General features: G+C 39.2%; 1 protein-coding gene and 1 long non-coding RNA gene across 2 annotated transcripts in view; one reads left to right on the plus strand and one right to left on the minus strand.

The window, feature by feature from the left end:
• RMND5A (required for meiotic nuclear division 5 homolog A) overlaps window positions 1-22015 on the plus strand; it is a 60819-nt gene that overhangs the window by 18252 nt on the left and 20552 nt on the right. Inside the window, exons 2-4 of the mRNA XM_029937752.1 lie at window positions 1480-1622; window positions 17185-17319; window positions 19043-19143. Of these exons, the coding sequence (XP_029793612.1) occupies window positions 1480-1622; window positions 17185-17319; window positions 19043-19143 (379 nt within the window). The remainder of the gene's footprint in view (window positions 1-1479; window positions 1623-17184; window positions 17320-19042; window positions 19144-22015) is intronic.
• Window positions 1139-12227, minus strand: LOC115290057. The gene is made up of 2 exons (XR_003907937.1): window positions 12100-12227; window positions 1139-1528 (listed from the first exon to the last, which is right to left on the minus strand). It is a non-coding gene; the product is annotated as an uncharacterized LOC115290057 (long non-coding RNA).

A 22015-nucleotide genomic window follows, 5' to 3' on the forward strand; every position in this document is an offset into this window, starting at 1 on the left:
CGTGTTGTTTATCTTGCTCACCAGAAGGTACGTTTTAAGGCAGAGGTACTTGGTGGTTTTGCTTCACTGTTATACCTGTCACATAATGAGTTCTCTATAAATATTTTTTAAATGAATGAACATCCTAGGGCTGCTGTGCTTTTGGGGGTTTTCTTGTTCGGATTCTTGTGCACGATCCCAGACAGAGCTCTTGAGTTAGAAACTGGGGATGCGGGGAGGGCGTCCAACTCCTTTGTTTTAACTAGACCTTCAGGTGATTCTGATGTAAATTAAAGTTTAAGAACCCCTGCTGTATCATAATGAGTAGGGGTTTCGAAGCCAGGCCTGTTACTGACAGGTGGGGATATGTAGATAGATGAAGTAATTGACAAGTGTAACTCCATTTGTTTTCTCTTCCTCCCATCTTCTTTTCCTCCTTTTTTTCTGAGGAGGTAGAACTGTGAGAGAGGATTTAAACTGTAGTAACTTTCAGTCGATTTATCTTGTATATCAAGGTCCCCAAGACCACCTTTAGATGATCACTAGGAGGACACATAGGACTCAGCATGTACTCCCACTCATGACCTAAGGTTTATTATACAAGAGGGTACAAAGCAAAATTAACCAGGGGAAAAGGCTCATGGGGCAAAGTTCAGAGGAAGCCTGGAAAAGAATTTCCAGGAGTCCTCTCAGTGGAGTGTCAGGCAGGGCACATTTAATTCCTCTGGCATCAAATTGTAGCAAGTGTGAAGTGCTGTCTACCAGGGAGGCTCCCAGAGATGTAGTACTCAGGGTGTTTGTTGGGCACTGGTCATATGAACACTCTCTGCCTTAGCACATACCACAATTCTAGCCTCTCATCAGGAAGGTGGGAATTCATTATAAACCACATTGTATACTTGAGGGCACAGTAAGCCACTCTCACAGTTAAGGTGCTTGGGAGCCCTTATAAGAATGGCTCCCTGTGCCTTATACATGCAGACACGGTAACTTTTTCTGCTATGTTCATGCTTTTCAACATGGTATCCAAAGAAGTTTGTTGGGGTTTTTTTTCTGTCTTTTATATAGAATATAAAGCATTTAGACTAAATAATCTCTCTTTAGGAAATTTAGCAACGATGAACCTGTTTTGAGAATAATTTGAACCATTTACTTTAAGTGGATTGAATAACTGAGTTTATTCACTTAGACATATTTTTTGAAAAATGCCTTAGCAGTATTATTCACAGTCTGTGCTATTTTGGTAATTACAAAAGTGGTTTATTTTCTAGTAAAGTTTTCTTATTTATTCCAAAAAATAAATTAAGATAGCTTTCTTAGCATTCACTTGAAAAATGGTATCTGTGAGCGTGACCATCTGCTGCTTCAAAGCAGATATTTGTTTTTCTTCACTTTTCTTCCAACTCTCATGTTCTAAAGGACCTGTTCGAAATTTGCTGTCTTTTGGGTTTGCTTTCATGAGTAACCAATCTTCCTTCCTTCCTTCTTTCTTTCTTATAGGCCAAGATGCTGAATTATCAGGGACACTTTCACTTGTTTTGACACAGTGCTGTAAAAGAATAAAGGATACTGTTCAAAAATTGGCCTCAGACCACAAAGACATCCACAGCAGTGTTTCGCGTGTTGGAAAAGCCATTGATAAGGTATGGTGTTGAACGAAGCGTTTGGGATTTTTAAAAAATCATCCTTCATCTCCTGTCACTGCTTGGATAACATTTGCTTTTTCCAATTATTTTATGCTATTCCTTTCATGCTTGCTTTTAATAACTTTCACATATCTGGTTTTATTATGTTATTCTTAAAGTTTTCTGTTGATATTTTAAAAAAGAAAGAAAAAGAAACCAAACCTTTTTACAGCCTTGTTTATCCATTTGCTTATATGACTGCAGTTCCTAGTATCATGATGAGGAAATTTACAAAGAAATTTTTGCTACTATGAGGGAGTGTGTTTACAGGGGATAACTTTTCCTACTTCCTGAGTTAGTTCCCTGGCTGTATCTCTCTTATGGGGCAATTAGAATAACACCCTTGCATCCATCTCCCCTGCACTATCCTAACTGTTGTCTTCCTGTGGGCATGCTAACTGATTGCCTCTAGTGTTGCATTCGGTGTGAGTGGGTCGGTTGCTAGCTGGGAGGGCCAGTCACTTCTGTTGGGTGATTGTTCCAGTCACATCTCTTGAATCTTTGACTTAGTGGTTTACTTATAAGCAGTTATTTTTAGCACTGGACTGCTTTTGCCCTTGGAGTTCATTGTCCTAGTGGGGCCTCAGAGAAGGGGCGTAAGGTTACTATGTGATATCCCTGACTACATCAGCCATTGCAGAGCTTGTAACTGGTTAATGGGCATTTTTGTCGACCCATTGTAAACTTCTGGGAAGGTAGGAAGAACTCTGGGGAAGAGCTTTTTGTAGCGAAAGCAGTCCTATGAGTTGCTTAGTCTGTATGTAGGAGAACTAATAGCTGTGATGTAGATGGAAATCCATGGAGTCCAGAGAGTGGCTTTGTCTAACTAATGGGTAAACCTAGCTGTTAGAAATTACCCTATAAAGTAGTAGTATTGAAGGGCTACTGACAAGGCAGCCTAAGACAGAACTATATGCTTCTAAGGAGCTCTCTTTAACTGGTAGGTACAGTGTGGCAGGACTGTGTGTGGCAGAGGCTCTAGGGATTGTTTGGGTAGCTGTGGTTTACAGAAGTGTTAGCGACCTTTCAGAGAGCTTTCGCCACTCCCATAGTGCTAAGGGTTTCAACTAGGCAAATGAGGCCAAAGAAGTAATGTTGGCAGCAGCGGCCCCATTTTGGGGTTGATGATGACATTTGCTAGGAAAGGGAAGCAAAGGGAAGGCAGTAAGTATTCTTTGAAATAGCTTTGAGGTTGTGATGCCTATTTGGTGACTCCAAGTGATTGAACACAGCTTTGGAAGTGACTTTGGCATTAGACTTTTTGGGAGCTGTGACATTGGAAGTCTTCAGTTGGCCTGTACTAGTTTAAGTACTAACTGGAATGGAGATAGGGTCTTTAGAGAGGATCTTAAATCACTGTGGGTGAGGAACCTTCAGTTTCTCTAGGTAAAGTGACTACTGGTGGTGTTTAGGAAGCTTCAGGTTTTGGTGGTTGACAGTGGGCAAGGCAATCTAATGATTCTGATGGTTCAAACCCCTAGCAGTTCTGGGAGGCATCTGCTTGACCATCAGGCTACCTGTAGTTATGACAACAGTATGGGGAACGTAAGACCAGAAGATGGCCACGATAGTGACAAGAGCTTTTCCCAGCAGCCAGAGAAAAGAATCTGAGAAGAGATCCGAGATTTGGGATAGGTGAGGATGGCCGCAGTAGCCAGAGCTCAAGTATGTGGACTGCTGGCCATCAGGATCTGGAGCATCTGGGCCAGTAACTCACTAGCTTTGTATACTACCAGTGATAGGGTGACCATATGTCCCCATTTCCTAGGTTGTGCCTGTTGTCCTGTCATGATCCGCAGACTCCTCTTCTTACTGTTGTTCCCTAGCTCCTGGTGAATTGGGCAGCGTGGTCTTCCTCCTGATCTAGCAGGTCTTTACCAATATTCATAATGGTTGTCGGATATTTTGGCAGATCTTAGAGACAAAACATTTTAAGTGTATTTCAGGGGCGCCTGGGTGGCTCAGTCGGTTAAGCCTCCCGACTTCGGCTCGGGTCAGATCTCACGTTCGTGGGTTCGAGCCCCATGTCAGGCTCTGTGCTGACAGCCAGCTCAGAGCCTGGAGCCTGCTTCTAGTTCTGTGTCTCCTTCTCTCTCTGCCCCTCCCCCTCTCATGCTCTGTCTCTCTCAGTATCAAAAATAAATTTAAAGAAAAAAACACATTAAAAAAATTTTTTAAAAAAAGTATATTTCATGCTAGGAACAGAAGTGTTTCTTTGAGAATGGATACCAAGGGAATGCATAGGGAGTAATCTACTTCTGGCTTTTTTGGTGGGGATGTATTTGATGTGGATATTCCTAGTTAAAAATTTTAATTTACTCTTTTGAGAACCTTTTTTTTCATGTATGTGGAAGTTATAAGGGCTTTTTCAAGTAAAAAAAAATTTTTTTTTGTAGCTTTATGTTGCTATGAAAGTAGTTTAGGTTCTAGGTGACCTGGATTCCAGATTCTTCTGATCCATCCTATGAAACTGCATTGTTAGGTTGATATTGTTAGTGTTGACTTATGGTCCTGGGGCACAGAAGAAAGCCTGGATCTTTTAGCCCACCTCTCTAACATCTTTCAGTGCATTTTCTCCTTCCCTCCCCCGTTTTTGGGGGGGGGGGAGCATCTGCTTGTCCTCAGTTGTAGGAAGCTCCCCGCTAGAACGACCCAGACATTGTGCTCTTCACATACTTGAGGAATTCTGGGTAGGCTGTTTTAGAAGACTCCACTGACTTGGAAAGTCTTCCTTTTCTTTTAGCTTGGATCTGGTACATTTGTACAACCTTCCAGGGCCACCTGTTGTAACAAGGCCGGGTGGCCTCCTGTGAGCTGGTGGTAAGCAAACAGGAGGAAGCTGAAGCCAGTGTGGCCCAAGCCTTTAAGTGCCACAAACAGACTTGAGTAATAAACCGGAATGCTGTGAGCAGCCTGTGAGCACCGTGTTATGGATACATGTTCCCACCCCGCCGACAGGAGGACGTGGAAGCCGGTGACTCCTTTATGAGCAGGTGGTTTTGATTGAGGAGCATTAGCAAATTTTTGACATGCTTGATGATTTTTCTTCCTTTAATGTTTTAGTGCTTGTTTTAAAGTTCTTGAGTCATCACTTAAAGCAAGCAGAAAAGAAGTCTGTGGCATTAGCCAAGGCACTTTTTGGCTTTTAATTATTGTGAACATAAAAAAAAATTATTGAAGATTTCTGCCTTAATGTGTTGACTATTTTCAGATGCCCATAGCATGATCACTATTTAAAATGAATACTATCAGCCATTGGGTTCTGTGGCAAATTATTTTTAGTAAAAACAAAGTGTTGGGCTATTTTTTATTTCCTTTCCCATTTTAAGATCATCTAGAATGCTCTCCTGCTTAGAGCATTTACTTTAGTGTTTTACTTAGTCTTTTGGCCTTTTTTTTTTTTTTTTTTTTTTTTTTTTAGTTTACTTCCTAAGTAAGAAAAGTCAATAAAACCATTACTGCTTTAGATTTCTGAATACTGCTTTATGGGTGTGTGCATGTGTCTGTCTGTCTTAAAGAGTGCTAAGATTTGAAATTGTCAGAAATTTGCTGTGGGATAATTGAAAGCAAAATACATAGTCCATGTTCCTTAGAAGATTATGGTCTAGTCTGGTCACGTGAGAGTGCTGCTTGTACACGTAAGAACTGGAAAACTTCTGAGGCAACATAAAATAAATTTGCATGGGATGGGCTCTGCTTACTGTAAATGGAAGATTGTTGTGCTCTTGTTTAAGTTTTGTGGAGTTGATATCTTAAATTTGACTTGGAAGAACAGGTAAGGTTTCAAAACAGCAGAGTGAGGCGTGGTTTTCCGCAGGGCTGAGAAAGGCTGAACAATGGAGAAATGCTGGACTGTGAAAGGCTCTCAGGGACTAACTCAATTGGAGTGGCTGCCTTACCAGGAAGAGGGCACAACCAGATTGATGGAATGCCTACGGATTTGATTCAAGGAGATTAGAGGAAAAGGGAGTGAATGGTATAAGCAGTTGAAGATTTGCTTGCCCTCATTAAATAGGATGAAATTAGACTGAAAAGTCAGGAGTAGGAAGATAATAGGTGTCACTTGTTGAGTGTTGACCATGTTCTAGCTACTGAGCGGAGTGCTGTACACACATCCCATGATGCTGGTACATTCTCCCCATGTTAAGACTCAGATATTAAGTAACATACTCCAGGTGTGCAGCTTGGAAGTGCTGAATCAGGTTTTGGAGAAAGATCTCACACACGAGTCTATTAAATACCGTGCTAAGGAATAAGTTAGGCCTTTGCAGGGCCAGTAGGGTTTTAAGGGCTGAAAATAAGGGTTACAAGTGGTTGTAAAAACTATTGACCTAGGAACATCTGGGTGCCTTGCTCGGTTAAGCATCCAACTTTAGCTCAGCTCATGATCTCACCGTCTGTGGATTCAAGCCTGTTTCGGGGGCTCTGTGCTTGTGCTGACAACTTGGAGCCTAGAGCCTGCTGAGATTCTGTATCTCCCTCCCTCTCTCTCTCTGCCTCTCCCCTGCTCGTGCTTGGTCTCTCAAAAATGAATAAATGTTAAAAAAAATAATAAAATAAAAACCATCAGTCTAAGTTGATCTTCTGCCAGTAGATGGAGCATCTACATGGGTGAGGCAAAATGCTTACTATGTTAAAAAATGATGTAAAGCTATAAAAAGTAAAATGTAGAATATTTAAGATAGTTCTGGGTGAACCATCTGGAATTGCCTTTTATATAGGCATGACTGTGGTATGAGAGGAGAAAAAAATACCAATAGGAGAAAAGTGTTGGATTTAGCCATATAGATCCAGACAGAGTGGGTGAGGTCAGATATGTACTAGCTCTAAAGTTTTGTTATGTAATGGATGAATCCTTTGTAGTAGAGAGGTGTTACTGTTAATGAAGGAAAAAGGAAATTAAAATGACTAGAAATAGAAAATTCACTCAGAAGAAAAAGAGCTAAATTGAGTTCTAAATATAGACAGATAATTTGATAATATATTTTGAGTGGAATTTTTAGAATTACTGAAGAGGAATGGTTAACAAGGTTATGAAAAAGGCAAGAATAATAAAAAGCCAAGAATGTATTCCCCTAAAAATAAAATAAAACGTGTCAAACTAACTCTTCTCGCCAAATTACTGGTGAGTAATCCAAGGAAATGCTGTAGACTGTGTGTCTAAATAAAAATCTCATACCTTTGTGGTCAAGATGGAGGATGTTTGTTTTTAAGCTATGTGATTTGGCTAGGAGCAGTCACATTCTCAATACCTTGTTGGGTTGGGCCACAGTGCATGGTCTGAGGGTGGCTCTGACCCACCCAGGCTTGGCCACAGTTGTTTGCTCCAGGGTGAGTACCTCAAAGTCCTCTCCTAGGACCTTTTTCATTAGAGCTCTTATGGAAGGAAGGACTGGGAATATGTGAGCCTAGAAGTGATTATTGGCCTTGAAAGAATCTGATCTGTTGTGGGAAACAAAACTCTTCCGCAGAGAGAAGTAGAGGCAAATAGTGGGAAGGGAATGAACATCTTTTGAGGTTCAGTTACCCTCTTGCCTACCCCTGGTTACCTGAGAGCCTCCTTCAAATCCAACTTGTTTGGGCAAAAGAAGCTTCTGTTTATAGGAACCAAGAGTCCTGACTAGCAGCTGGATGTTCTCTGGGTCTCTTCACTTGTGTTGGGCTCCAGTTTCTCTGAAACAATACTGGTGTTGCCTTTTTCAGTCTGAAGATCATTCTAAAAAGCGAAGATGAGTTAAATTCTGTTTTATTTGCCTTCTGTTTTATTAACGTCATTAGCTCCAAGCTCTGGGTCTATATTGTTCTTACTCTGTTCTGAGTGGAATGGAACTACATTCTTACTTGGCAGTGATAATTTATTTGCATTAAAGTATAGTCCACAGAAGAAAGCCTACATCTTTGCAGTCAGGTCTCCTATTAGGATACAGGAGAATCCCACTGGACCCAGAGGTGGTACAGACCCGCATCGGCCTGAGGCCAGAGGATGAAGTGGCTAGCTTGTTCTAGCATCCTAGTCAGATTGGGGTAAGAGGGAAAAGGGATCTTACCCCAGGAAGTTGTGCCAACCAACCCGGTGTGTAATTGTATTCAAGTGATGTTTAAATTAATGGGTTTATTATTAATGCTTCTGTTAATTCTGTTAGTGTGTTTTTTGTTTCTATTTATAATGTTTTCTAAAATGAAGATTCTCTTACATGTAGAATCATAGTATTTGGTGGCAAGGCCTGGTTTTCTGATTCAGCTATGAGGTACTGAGGGCTTATTGTGGGATAGATCCTAATGGATATATTAGGGTACATTATTATCAACACTTTGTAAGATGGGGATGATTGTCCACAGATACAGATATGAAAACTTTGATCAGAGAACTAGAAAGCAAATGGAGGAACTGGGTAAATACTCAGATTTTGTGACTTTGAAGAAACTTCCTCAACTGGAGTTCCTTGAGAGAATTAACTCCTGGTGTCCTTGGGTACCCACTGTATGTATGAATTTCTCTCTGGTGCATCTAGAGTGGTAAGAGGTAGGTGCTGTCTTTGGGAGAATTAGTAAACTAATCCCTCAGATTTCTGTAATCTGTTCACATAAGGAGGCAGTCAGACCAGAGCAGAAAGGTATGTAAAATAATTGTGAGGGATAAGGATGCAAATATGACAGATGGTTAGATTACGGAGCATTTTAAGGATTTTAAAAAGCCCAGTCCAGAAGTTTGGCATATCTCTGCCCATGCCACATTACTCTCCCCTTTGTTTATATGGTAAGAACTTACTAGTGTGGCTTTCCCTTCCTCCTCCTCTGATTTGGCACAATCTGCCTCTCTATTTTGAAAACAAAAATAGAGGTATGAATATCCTACAGAGGTCAGAATGGAATGTCTAAGAAGGTAGTTTTCTACATCCAAAAATTCATCTACAGATGCTCATTATGACATACTAACTGAGTTTATTTTCCAGCCATAGTTTGCGAGGCACCACTGGTTGGAATATGCTCAAATACGGGTATTTCATCTGAGGCCTTGTGCCTCATCATCAGCTTTACTGAGTTTGCTACATTTCCCCCTGAAGGGCTTATACCAAATTCTAGCCTGACCAAATACGTACAGTAGCAGCCCTGTTTTCTCACTTCTCACCTACACTTGGTATTATCAGACTTTAAGCTTTCTTAATCAGATAGATGCGAAATATTATCTAGTTGTATAAATTTGCATTTCCATCATCATCTTTGGGGTTGAACATCAATTCATGTATTTGGCTGTCAGAATTTCTCTCTTTGGTGAATTTCTTGCTCATTGTCCATTTTTTCAGTTAGGTTGTCTTTATTGATTGGGGGGATTTTGATGTGTTCTCATTTTGGGAGGAATTAAAAAAAAACACCTCTTTTGGTGGATGTATGTAAAATATGTATGTATGTAAAGTAGAGCTCTTGTTCTAGATTGAGTGTAACCAGAACTCAGGTTTTCTTATTTCCTATTAAGTGTTTTTTGCAGTATGTTTCTGTCTTTCACTGCTAGACCAGATGAACTGGATGCTTAGAAGGAAAATTGATTCCTGGTAGGTGCAACAGTAGCAATTGTTATGTTTATGCACCAATTTTTCTTCAAAGTAGGTAGGGTTTTTAAAAATATTATTAACAGTATTAAAGAATTCATACTTAAGAATCCAAACAAATACTGAGTTTTATCGTGTATTGTTACCACTTTCTGCTCAATAATTATAACTTCATGAACTGTATTTTGGAAATGTATTATTTTTGAATGGTGAACAGCCAAAAACAGTCCTTAAAGTTTAACTGGTGTGTAAGATGTTTGTGATGTGGCCACAGAGGATGGATGATATGTTTAGATTTCATAGTTTCATAATTTTTTTTAAAGTTTTTTTTCACCCATATTGAGACAGAGAGAGTGAGCGAGCACAAGTGGGGGAGAAACAGAAAGAAAGAGAAAAAGAATCCTGACAAGGGGCTCAAACCCATGACCTGAGAGATCATGACCTGACCCAGAATCAAGAGTCGGCTGTCTAACTGACTGAGCCACCCAGGAGCCCCTTACAATGTTTTACTAAAGCTGTTTATTCATTCTATCTCAGCTTCCAGATTTTTAAAACTTAAACTTATCAAAAGTATGAATGACACAAAGTACATATATGAGGTAGTATATGCATTAAAGTGTCCTTGAGTTTCTTTCTAAGCTGTAACATTCTCTTCAGGAAGACACACCCTTGAATGTGTGCTCTTTTGCTTTTAATTCTTGTTTGAATCCTGCTTTCACATTTAAGAACCTCTTTTCAAGTCCTTTTTTTCTTTAAAAATATAAAAGGGAAAAGTACAGTAAAACAGAAGTACTAATAATAGATATTTCTTTTCATTAGCCGCTTCTTGGCTTCTGAGCAGTGCTACTGATTTCCTGCAGCCATGCAAACGAATTTGGTCACCTAGCAACAGAGGCCGGAACTGATCCTAGCACTGATGCAACAGTAAGAAAGTGCAGTTATAACAAAAGCAGTTCTAACACGATGTTGCATTTCCTCAACCTCTTTCTACAATTTTAGCTTTACTATAGGTAAACAGAAAATAAGCTATGAAAGTATTTTATTTTTCTATCTAATAGTTTATTCTGGAAGGTCAGAATGGTAGAAGGGAGGTCAGAAAATTTCATCTAATGCATTGCTTATTCATGCTTAGTTATATTTTCCAAGCTTTCCAAATAAGTTATAGAACTTGAATGTAGTAAAGATATCCTGAGCAAAAGGGTGTTATTTTTCTTACCCATATAACACTGACCATGGCATACCTCATGGAAATAAAGGTATGTGAGGGACATAGTAAAATTGTTTAAATTTGTTTAAATATTAAACTTAAATTTTAACATTTTCAAATGGTCAAATTTTACTTTTTTATGGATATTAAGAGAAAATTTGAAGGAATTCTTTTTTTTTTTTAATGTTTATTTTGAGAGAGAGAGAGAGAGAGAGAGAGAGAGAGAGAATCCCACCAGGCTCACTGTGGAGCCAGACTCAGTGCTTGATACTATGAACTGTGAGATCATGACCTGAGCTGAAACCAAGAGTTGGACGCCTAAGCAACTCAGCTGCCCGGGTATCACAAAGAGTTCTTGAGCAGTTACTGTCTGATGGTAGCCATTAAAATTTGGTCTTAATATATACTACCAAATGAAATAGTTTCTTTTAACATGTCCTGTCCTCTGAGCTGACTAGTGTGTCTTCCAAAGTAGTTTTATTTCTTTCCTACAGAACAGACACCTTATAAATTTGTTGGAGATTGATGGGATCGGAGAATAATTATTAAATGAATATGTAGAAGTCTGAAGGCTACATTTGGATTGAATGAGGTTGATAGATCAGTGAGGAATCTTTCTTATGTAGTCTCAATAATTCTTGCTTATAGGTTATACTTAGACATCTAAAGAAATACTGGCAGATTCCTGCGTTATAAATGAAATATGTAAATACATAATACATAAATGAAATATGTAAATGAATATATAAATATTTATATATAAATGAAATCACCCTCAGATATCCATTCCTTTATTCATTTGGATGGCCATTTGCCTGGGGCTTTACACAGATCTGGGACAGTATCTGTGACATCAGTCACCTTTGTAGCCTCTCCTGTAGTCTGGAAGAGGAACAGAATTAGCACCATCTCCACTCCTGGCATTCTAGTGGTCATAACATAAGGATACAATAATCTTCTCAAAAGCATTGATAAACTGTTATAAAGGCATCTCTCAACAGGCAGAATCTGATAAGCTGATTTGAAATTAGCCTTCTCCAAGCACTTGTGAGGACAGCCTAGATTTAGTACGTGTGTGGAAGCTATTACTTTAGCATGTAGCTGCTTTGTATTATTAGTATTTTTTAGGTTAAGTACTAGACCAAGAAAGATGTCTATAAAAAGCAAGTAAATAAAATTTTAGACTCTGACAGTAATTTTGGATTGTTTGTTTTGGTTTTTGTCTGAATAAGTCTTAGTCTTAACATGTGTGTTTTGTTTTAGGCTACTGAATTGACATCTAAAAATAGGGTAGATAACTCTTTAAAGAAAAATGTACTCAATTTTGGAGGGGACAACTCCTGCATTGTGGTAATTGTAAATGGTAGATGGTTAGCAATTTCTGCCTGTTGTTGTATGTGCTATAAAATAATAATTCTATGTTTCTTAGTCAGATTTAAGCACTGATTGTCTAGGACTAACTATAATTTCAGTTAAATCTAAATGATCTTGTCTAATTAAATTTATGTACTTAAAAAAATGCAAGAAGGTTATTAGGGGGTAATGACTATGAAAGATTTAGGAAATGGAAGTAAAATTGTTCGGGGAAAGCTTTTAGACCACAAAGTAGACTTGTTTTTCCTTTACTCTTGATGTTAGGAATTACTTATGGTATCATTTTCTTTCTATCTAGAGAACTTACTATATAACAGTTGTTTAGAGCAGGTCTTCTGGCAACAAATTCAGCTTTCCTTTATCTGAGAATGTTTTTATTCCATCTTCATTTGTAGAGGATATTTTTACTTGACATAAAATTCTGGGATGACTGTCCTTTTCTTTCAGTACTTGAAAAACATGCCACTTCTTTCTAGTCTCCATGGTTTCCGTGGAAGATTCTAGAAGTGATGCATCACCTTTCTCTAGCAACTCTCAAGATGTTTTCTTTGTCTTTAGTTTTCAGCAGCTTGGTTGTAAAAGGAGTGTGTCCTTTTACGAGTTTGCTGAGCTTCTTGAATCTGTAGGCTTGTGTCTTTTGCTAAGTCTGGGGTCTGGGGAATATTCTTTAAATATTTTTTTCTACATTACACTCTTTTCTCCTTCTGGTACTCTGATAACATGCACGGTAGAGGTTTGTTTGGTTGGGTTTTTTTTTTGTTGTTCCACAGACCTCTGACACTCTGTTCACATTCCCAGTTTTCTTACTGTTTATTTTTATTATTTTTTGAATGTTTGTTTATTTTTGAGAGAGAGAGCACGAGCAGGGGTAGAAGCCGACAGAGAGGGAGCCACAGAATCTGAAGCAGGCTCCAGGCTGTGAGATTGTGACCTAAGCCGAAGTCAGACACTTAACCCACAACCCACTGAGCCACCCAGGCGCCCCTTTTAATTGTTGTTTAGATTCAATTGTTTCTATTGATCTTCACTGACTTTTTGTGTTGTCACCTCCATTCTGTTATTGAGTCCATCCAACGGATTTATTTTGATTACTATATCTTCTGTTTCTTTGCTAAGACTTTCTGTCTTCTGTTTGAAAGTGTTTGCTCTTCCTTATTAGAGAAGTTTTATAACTTGATAGCTAAAGTCTTTTTGATGATTTCAATGTCTTTGTCATTTTGGCATTGACATCTGTTGAACATCTATTCCCATGTGAGTTTAGGTTTCCTTGGTTCTTTGTATGCCAAGTAATTTCGGATTGTATCCTGGACATTTTTAAATACAGTTGACCCTTGAACAATAGCCTGCACAGTTGAAAATCTGTGTATAACTTCTGACTCCCCTGAAACTGCTAATTTACTGTTGACCAGAAGCCATGCTGATAACATAAACAGTTAACACACATTTTGTATGTTCCATGTGTCATATACTGTGTTCTTACAGTAAACTAAAGAGAAGAAAATGTTATTAAGAAAATCATAAGAGAACATCCATCCACTTATCTTACTGTATTTAACTGAAAAAAATCCACATATAAGTGGATCTGTGTAGTCCAAACCCATGTTGTTCAAGGGTCACCCATATTATGTTACAAGATCTGGGTCTTGTTTAAATTCTGTGGAGAATGTTGATGATTTTGTTTTAGCAGACAGTCAACCTGGTTGGGTTCAGGCTGTAAGTTCTGACCAGTCTTCTCTGAGTGGTAATTTCAGTGTCCAAGCTATTTAGATGTGTCCTGTTTGTGTGTGAACCAATGGCCATTCTGGAACCTGGAATCTAGTGTTGTCCCCTAGTTCAATTTGCAAGTCCAGCATGTTCCTTAGGGTCAGACCCATGCATGTGCAACTTGAGAGTGAACCCATGAGTTCATAAAACTCTTTAAGGGGTCACTTCTTTGAATTTCTTCCCTCCTGGAATCTCCCTACGACTTTATGGTTCTCTGGGGCTACTGCTTTGGTAATTCAGCCTAAGGCTGGGGCTTTGTTTACCCTGCTCTTTGTACATTTACCATGATTATGCCTGTACATGGGGGTGGGTGGTGGAAGGACAGAAAGCAAAGATGCAGTAGAGGTTTTTGCTGCTCTTTCTTGGGACCACAGCTCCTCTGACTGGAGAGAGAGGACCGCCCCTTCCCCCTCAGAGTTTCAGGTTGCCTGCTGTAGAGGCAGAATTCTAAAGATATCCTCCCAAGATTCTTGTCGCCTGGTTATTCAGACATTAATCTAGTTACCTCTATGAAGGGACTTTAAAGGTATAATTAAGGTTACTAAGCAGTTTGACCTTAAAATAGGGAAATTATCTAGGTGAGCCTGGTGTAATTTATGTGAGTCCTTAAAAGGAGTAGAAGTTGGTAGAAAGAGAAAGATTCAAAGTGTGAAGGATGTCACCATCCAACCTCGGTTGTTGGCTTTGAAGATAGAGGGGCCATGAGCTAGGGAATGTGAGTGGCTTCTAGAAGCTGAAAACACCCCCTACAGCCAATTAGGAAACAAGAACCCTGGTCTTAAAACTGCATGGATAGCATTCTGCAAAGACTTGAATGAATCTGGAAGCAGATTCATCCTGTATTCTTGAGACAAAAGCCTAGGTCACTGACTCCTTGATTTCAGCTTTGTGGGGCCTGGGACGGAGAAACTGCTGGATCCTGTTGGTCTTCTTATCTATCAAATTGTGTTGTGTGGTAATCAAATTGTGTTGATTTAAATTACAGTCGAAAACTAGTGTACCTACAGAGTGCCTTGAGCTAGAATTGTAAGAAAATGGAGGGGAAAAACATGTGATTTCCCTTCCTGTCTGAACAGTAAGAGAAACCCATTCCTGTTTCTCATGCCAGAGCTAGAGGGCTTCTCCTGGAACTCTGTGTCTGCATTCTGGGTGCCTCGTTCTGCATTTTAGCTGTATTGCATCCAGGCTGAGAGGTAGCGGAGGGAGAAAAATAGTAAACTCACTACTAGTTCTGTGACTCTCTTCCCAGTCCACTTATTACTACAATGGTCACTGACTTGTGATGATTTGACTTAAAATTTTTTGACTTTATGATGTTGTGAAAGTGATATGCATTCAGTAGAAACTGTACTTGGAATTTTGAATTTTGATCTTTTCCTGGGCTAGTGATACTTGGCAGTATGATCCTGATTACAGTATTCAATAAATTACATGAGATATCACTTTATTATAAAATAGGCTTTGCGTTAGATGATTTTCCCAACTGTAGGCCAGCGTAAGCATTCTGAGCATGTTTAAGATTGGCTAGTCTAAGTTACGGCGTTTAGTAAGTTAGGTGTATTAAATGAATTTTCAGTTTACGTTATTTTCAACTTATGGGTTTATCAGGATATAATCATAAGTGGAGGAACATCTGTAGTTACTTTTAAAAATATTAATTAATTGATTAATTTAGGGAGAGAATAAGCAGGAGAGAGGCAGAGAGAGTGGGAGACAGATGATCTGAAGCAGGCCCTGTGCTGACAGCAGCGGCTGTAAATGTGGGGCTCTAACTCACGAACTGTGAGGTCTTGACCTGAGTTGAAATCAGAAGCTTAACTGACTGAGCCACCCAGGTGCCTTTGTAGTTACTTTTTAGTGTCCTCAAATGGCTGCTGGATTCATTCTGTCCTGATTTTATAGCTGTATTCAGTGGTATAGAATGGAGTGTGCTTACATGATCTTACCTAGAACTAGAACTCTTAACGTGTGTTTTGAAAAAATCCTTTTTCTTATAAAAGGAATATTTGTTCTTTGTGTAGAGAGTGGTAATCTCCAGTGATAATCTCTGCTAAAACTTTAATGTATATTCTTGCAGATTTTTTTCCTAAGCATTTGCAAGAATTCCTTTTTATTTTTTTAAACAAAAATGCGGTCATAATTTTGTAAAACTTGGTTTGTTTTTTTCCCCTTAAGGTGTCATGAGCATTTTTTCGGTGTTAGTAGATATAGAGTAATGAACCTCACTTTTTCATTGTGAATGACAATAGAATAATAGCAGCTACCATTTCATTTAACCAATAAGGGAGTGTATTAATTTGCCAGGGCTGCTGTAACAAAATGCCACAGTCTGGCTGGCTTACACAGACCTCTATTTTCCCATAGCTCTGGAGACTAGAACTTCAAGACCAGGATGCTGGCAGGGTTGGTTTCTTCTGAGACCGCTCTTCTTGACTGGTAGATAGCCATCTTCTCCCTGTGTCTTCACATGGTGTCTTAGTCCATTTGAGCTGTCAAAATAAAATACCATAAACTAGGTTATTTAAACAACAGAAATTTATTTTACTCAAAGTTCTGGAGACTGGGAAATCCAAGATCAAGGTGCTGGCCAATTCATTTCCTATTGAGGGCAGGCAACCTCCTTCCTGGCTTATAGATGATTGCCTTCTCACTGTGTCCTCACAGGGTAGAGAGACAGAGAACACTCTTGTGTTTCTCCTGTTGTCTGATAAGAGCCCCAGCCCTATCAGATTAAGGCCCCCACCCTTGTGATGTCATTTAACCATTATCACCTCCTCACAGACATCTCTAAATATAGTCACATTGGTAGTTAGGGCTTCATTGTAGGAATTTGGGAAGGGTGGGGGGTAGGGACATATAGACATTCAGTTCATAACACATGGTCTTTCCTCTGTGCCTGTCTGTGTCCTAATTCCCTCCTTTTATAAGGATACCAGTCCTATTGGATTAAGGCTCACCGTAATGACCTCATTTTAATTTAGTGAGGTGCTGGGAATTAGGACTTCAACATGAGAATTTTGAGAAGATGAAGTTAACCCATAATAGGAAGGTACTTTTATTTTCTCCACTTAAGATAAGTTGGGGCTCAAAGACTGACTAATTTGGCCAAGATCACACAGCTAGTTAGAGAGAGAACGAGGACTCAAACCCAGGGAGATTGGCCTCAGAGCCTGCTCTCTTAATTACTTGGCCATTTTCCCACCCCCAACCCTTGCCTTGGCACAGCAGTTGTTGGGCCGTGCCATGATTATTTAATCCTATGTTGGGCATATGGGTTTTCTCTCTTTTCCAAATAAACACTGCTGTATTTTGAACATGTTTGTATAGTTAGCACTGTACACCTGAAATTATTGCTGTATTCACTAGAAATGTGTATCCACAGAAATGATTAAGTGTATGTATTTTCCTAAATACCCTCTGATGGCTCTTCCAGCAGGAATTAATGAGTGTGACAAATTCTAGAAAGCAGTAGAAAAACGACTTCCTGTCGTAGGCTGCAGATGATTTGATTTGGGCACTTCCTGTGGATATCTGAGTGAAACGAAGGGTTCTCTTTCTGTTCAGTAGGGTGAAGATCACATAAAGTGGTATATCCTGGTCAATTCATGATTCGTTTTCTTCTTTTCAGAATTTCGATTCTGACATTAGCAGTGTGGGAATAGACGGCTGCTGGCAGGCAGACAGTCAGAGGCTTCTCAATGAGGTGATGGTGGAGCACTTCTTTCGACAAGGAATGCTGGATGTAGCTGAGGAGCTCTGCCAGGTAACGGTGCCTGCTATCGGGGCGCCAGTGGGGGAGGACACGCCGCGGACGAGGGAACTCCTTGGCGTGTAGAGTTTTCTTTCAGCCATACATAGCTTTTTAACATTTTAAGTATCAGGGCTGACCTCATTTTAGTAGGAAGTCCTTTTTTTTTTTAGCGAAAATTACAGCACTAGAACTTTTTTTCTTAAAGAAATTTTTTTAATGTTTAATTTTGAGAGTGAGTGAGTGAGGGGAGCGGTTGAGAGAGGGAGGGTACAGAGGATCCGGAGCAGGCTCTGCACTGTCACTGTAGGGCCTAATGTAGGACTCACACAACTGTGAGATTGTGAGCTGAGCTGAAGGCAGACTGAGCCACCCACATGCCCTCCAGTTGTAGAACTTTTGAGTTCTTTTTCCCTTATTCCTGCCTCGACACAGTGGTCCCAGGTAATCAACCAAGGGGTCAAAAGTGATACTGCTTTCTCCATTTTTTCCTTTGATAGGGAAGGTGATATAGGAGAGAAGAAGAGGATAAAGAGGTTTATGTATGTTCTTCTGATCTGGCCCAGCTTGTAGCATTTTCTTAATCAAATGAGTTTCAAGTTAAAATTTACTTCAGTGAGCAGCTTTGTCTTTTATTGCTAGTGGAAATGAGCTTAGGGGTCTCAATGGGTCGTGCATACTACCTGGTTGTAATAATGGCAGCTGCTGTGTATTTAGTGCCACAGGCCAAGTCCTTTACTCCTTACTGCAAGCCTGTGAGGTAGAAATTGCTTCCATTCTACAGATAAGGAACCTGAGGTCTGGAGAAGTAGCTTGCCCAAGGCCATACAGGTTTTTCTTGAAGAAACTGGGATTCAGTCCCAAATCCATGTGTCTTCAGACTCTTTCTAAGCCACCATATGTTATCGTATTTTCCGTTTAGAAAAATGAAGGACTCTAAAATTTAAATTATTTAATGTCAGTCTGTAAGCCAGACCTCTAAGCCTTTTTTTTCTTTTTCTTTTTTAAGATTTTATTCTTAATCTCTGCACCCAGCATGGGGCTTGAACTTACGCCAGGATCAAGAGTTGAATGCTCTACCAAGTTAGCCAGCCAGACACTCCTTTTATTTTAAATAATTCAGAAAGCCAATAACTCAAGTCTTTCTCTATACGGGAATTTTGTGTATGTCCATGTAAATTTCCTAAAGTGAATTGTGTCTTTTAGCATTAAACTTATTTATAAGTAACAAAGACCCAAAATACCAGTGGCTTAAAAATGAGAAATTGTATTTCTGTTGCACAGAAATAGAAGGTAGTAAGCTATCTACAGTGTATATAGTAGCTATGTCCATCAGGCTCTTAGGGACCTAGCCTCCATGTAGCTCTGCTATTGTTAAGGTGTCCCCAGTCCTTGGGGTCCAGGATAGCAGTCAGAACTCTAGGTACACCTTTTGGTATTCCAGGAAGGGGCAGAGAGTACATGTTTGTATTTCACTGGCCAGAACTCCCATCTCACAAAGTCATACTCAGCCTTGTTCCATACAGTTACATAGTTGGCTAAAATTTGGGGGCTCTGCTACTCTGAAAAAGAAAAAGGACTGTTCGTAGGTCTCTGTCATCAGTCTGCACCATAGAAATATATGTTAAAAATTTATTTATTTTTTAATGGCTTGCCTCATATCTTATAACTTAGAATATGCTTTTCATATATTTCTTTATCTGATTACTGCTAACAAAAGTTCTTTCTGTTTTTTCAGGAATCTGGTCTTTCTGTAGACCCAAGTCAGAAAGAACCGTTTGTGGAGTTAAATAGAATTTTAGAAGCATTAAAAGTCAGAGTTCTGAGACCTGCTCTGGAGTGAGTTCCAACATTTGTTTTCTTTTGAATACTTGGGGAGAACTCTCTGTAAGAAAACTTAATTAGAAAACACATTTGAGATTTGACATGTATCTGTACCTCTATATATCTCACCTGGGGTAGACATCAGAGAAAGCAAGGAAGAATTATTTTTTTTCTTTTAGCACAGTGAGAATAGGGGATGGACAAAAATGAGAAAATGGTTAGAGCTTTCTTATCAGTCGATCTGAATTCCCAAAAGAGAAAAAGGGTTTCCTATGTCCAAGCTATTCTGCTACTTTAGACTAGCATTATAACTGAAGTACTATTGTTCAGGTGGTCTGAGTTTGATACTTGAACTTCTATAATGTGCAGAGTTCTGTGATGGAATTCTAAAAAAAAACAATTTAATTGGCTATTGGAACTAGGTGGTGTGCATGAAGACTGCAGATATTGTCATGAAGGAGTTCTGTGCTGATTTCTACATTATAAAATGTAATGATTCACAGTCACTCACAATGAACTTGTCATTGGATATGAATTATCTTAAATTACTGAGTAAGCTGTGATAAATAGTACCCTAGATCAGGACCAAGGAAGTTTTTTTGTCAAGGGCCAGATAGTAAATATTTCAGGTTTTGCAAGCCACGTAAGGTCTCTGTCACATATTCTTCTTTGATTTATTATACAACCCTTTAAACACGTAAACACACACACACACACACACACACACACACACACACACACACACACACCATCTTAGCCATCTGGTATACAAAATGGGCAGCAAGCCATATTTGAACCTTAGCCATAATTTGCTGACCCCTGTCCCAGAATTTTTTAATATCAGGATTACCACATGGTTTAAAAAAAAAAAAAAGAAAGAAAGAGAAAAGAAAAGCTCATTAAAGGAAAAAAACTAGATGATAGAAACAGTAATACTGTTGTGAGGTCCTAAGCATAGAAATCTGGTGTTTTATAATTGGAAATATTTGAGATCATTGTTTTCAGGAAAAAGAAAATAGCTGGAAAGATTCTTGTTGATTTTTTTTTTTAATGCACAGTTTTTCTTCCACTAACCCATTTATTTCTGCATGTTTAGTTTTTCTGTTTCTGATCATTTATCAGTTTTTAAAAGTTTTTCAAAGTTTTGAAACCAGCTCAGAGGAACATGTAGAGATGGATTCCTGTGTAAGTTTATAAATGAGAAATTCCTGTATAAATTATAAATATGAGGCAGGTAGGTACTATATCTTTAAAGATAGACATCAAATAGTACCATTGTGTACGGCGTCCATTACCTTTATAGTTTCTTTGGTTTTTGTTTTTTAGATTTTGATGCACCTGGGAGATTAAATTCTGTCGAGAACCACTCATAAGGCTTAAACACAAGATGGCAGCCCCTCTTCTGTCTTCTCTCATGTTTCACCTACGTAGTTAAGCATCTGTAGAGAAGAGTGAGGGAGCCTAAATATAGAAAAATATGGGGTTTCCAGCCGTTTCATCGTGATTTGGAAATAATATTTGAGTTATTGAATGTAATAGTCATTTATCCATTAATTTCTCAGGAGTTTTTTCATCAGACTTCTGTTGAGTGCTTCTCATGTGCCAGAGACTGTGCTGAGTATTCAAACCCCCTCAGCTCTCAAAGTACTGAAGGCTTTTTTCCCTTTTGGAGTGAAGAAAACTTATAGCACCCTACTACCTTTGTGCTTTTTCTGTAGGATGTAAGTTTCTTACTCACAACTATAGCATATATATCCATTATTTCTGTCAGTGTTTTCTGTTATCGGTAGCCTCAAGCAGTGCCTCTCAGGCAAAGGGAGGGCTCATCTATCCACTTAGTCGTAATAGTGGACATTACTACACAGTAAAAATTTTGTTACTTCACTTTTCTGGGAATGTTGCCATATTAAATATCAGCATGGGGGGTGGTGACGGCGATTATAGTTAACTCTTCTTGCGTGCTTATTATATACCGAGTGTTTGTTCTAAGCATTTTACATGTAATAACTTACTAAATTCTCATCATAACCATATGAGATAAATACTCATGTTGTAGAGGAGGGATGGAGGCCTGGACGGTGCTTTGTGGCAGAAAAGGATATGGAATCCAAAGGTCACATGAGAAATACTTCACATGATGTCCCGTTTTATACTCTTCCCCAAGAGACTTACTTTATAGCACATTACAGGGGCAATCAGCGGCCCTAAAGAAACATTTAATGTTGTCCAACTCCATGTTCCCCATGCATATCTGAACAGAATCCTTGTTATTGTCTTCAGTTCCCCCACCACCTCCAAAACACTAAAACCCATAAAATTGGAAATCTATAGAACAGAAGCTTTGAAAATGATAGCTTAATAGAAAGGTCTGTTAAAACAACTCCGACTTTTCCAATCCTTGCCTATTACTGGTATCTACAAAGCTGATATTTCCTCAGCATCTTTAATATCCAAGGTACAGAGAATTCACTTTATTCAGCTTAAAGCAGAAGTTGACAGATGTAGGACATCATGTTTGAAGAATTCTGGTTCAGGTCCAAGGCAGAGTATCTTTCAGTCCTTGTGGCACCTTCTGTTTGTACGTCGGCAGCATAGGACCACCCACCAGGGGCTGCGGTGCTCTCTCCAGGTGGCTGAGACAGAAGCCAACCAAACAAATGAGTATGGTTGGAGGAGCTTTGGAGAGCATTAGCTATCTATTGCAAATGATAAGAGGCCATGGAAAGAAGGGAGAAAAGAAGGGTGGTATGGCAGAGAGGAGTGTCAGAAGAACAGCTAATTATATACACAGAGCTAGTTAGGACACTGCCTACTCTTTTGTTCCTGCCCCCTTGTGTTTCTGAGTTTCTGTACGGATTTTTCTTCTCCTCCAGATTGCCTTGTCTAT

This window comes from Suricata suricatta, chromosome 4 (genome assembly GCF_006229205.1).
Source record: "Suricata suricatta isolate VVHF042 chromosome 4, meerkat_22Aug2017_6uvM2_HiC, whole genome shotgun sequence".
Lineage (NCBI taxonomy): Eukaryota > Metazoa > Chordata > Mammalia > Carnivora > Herpestidae > Suricata > Suricata suricatta.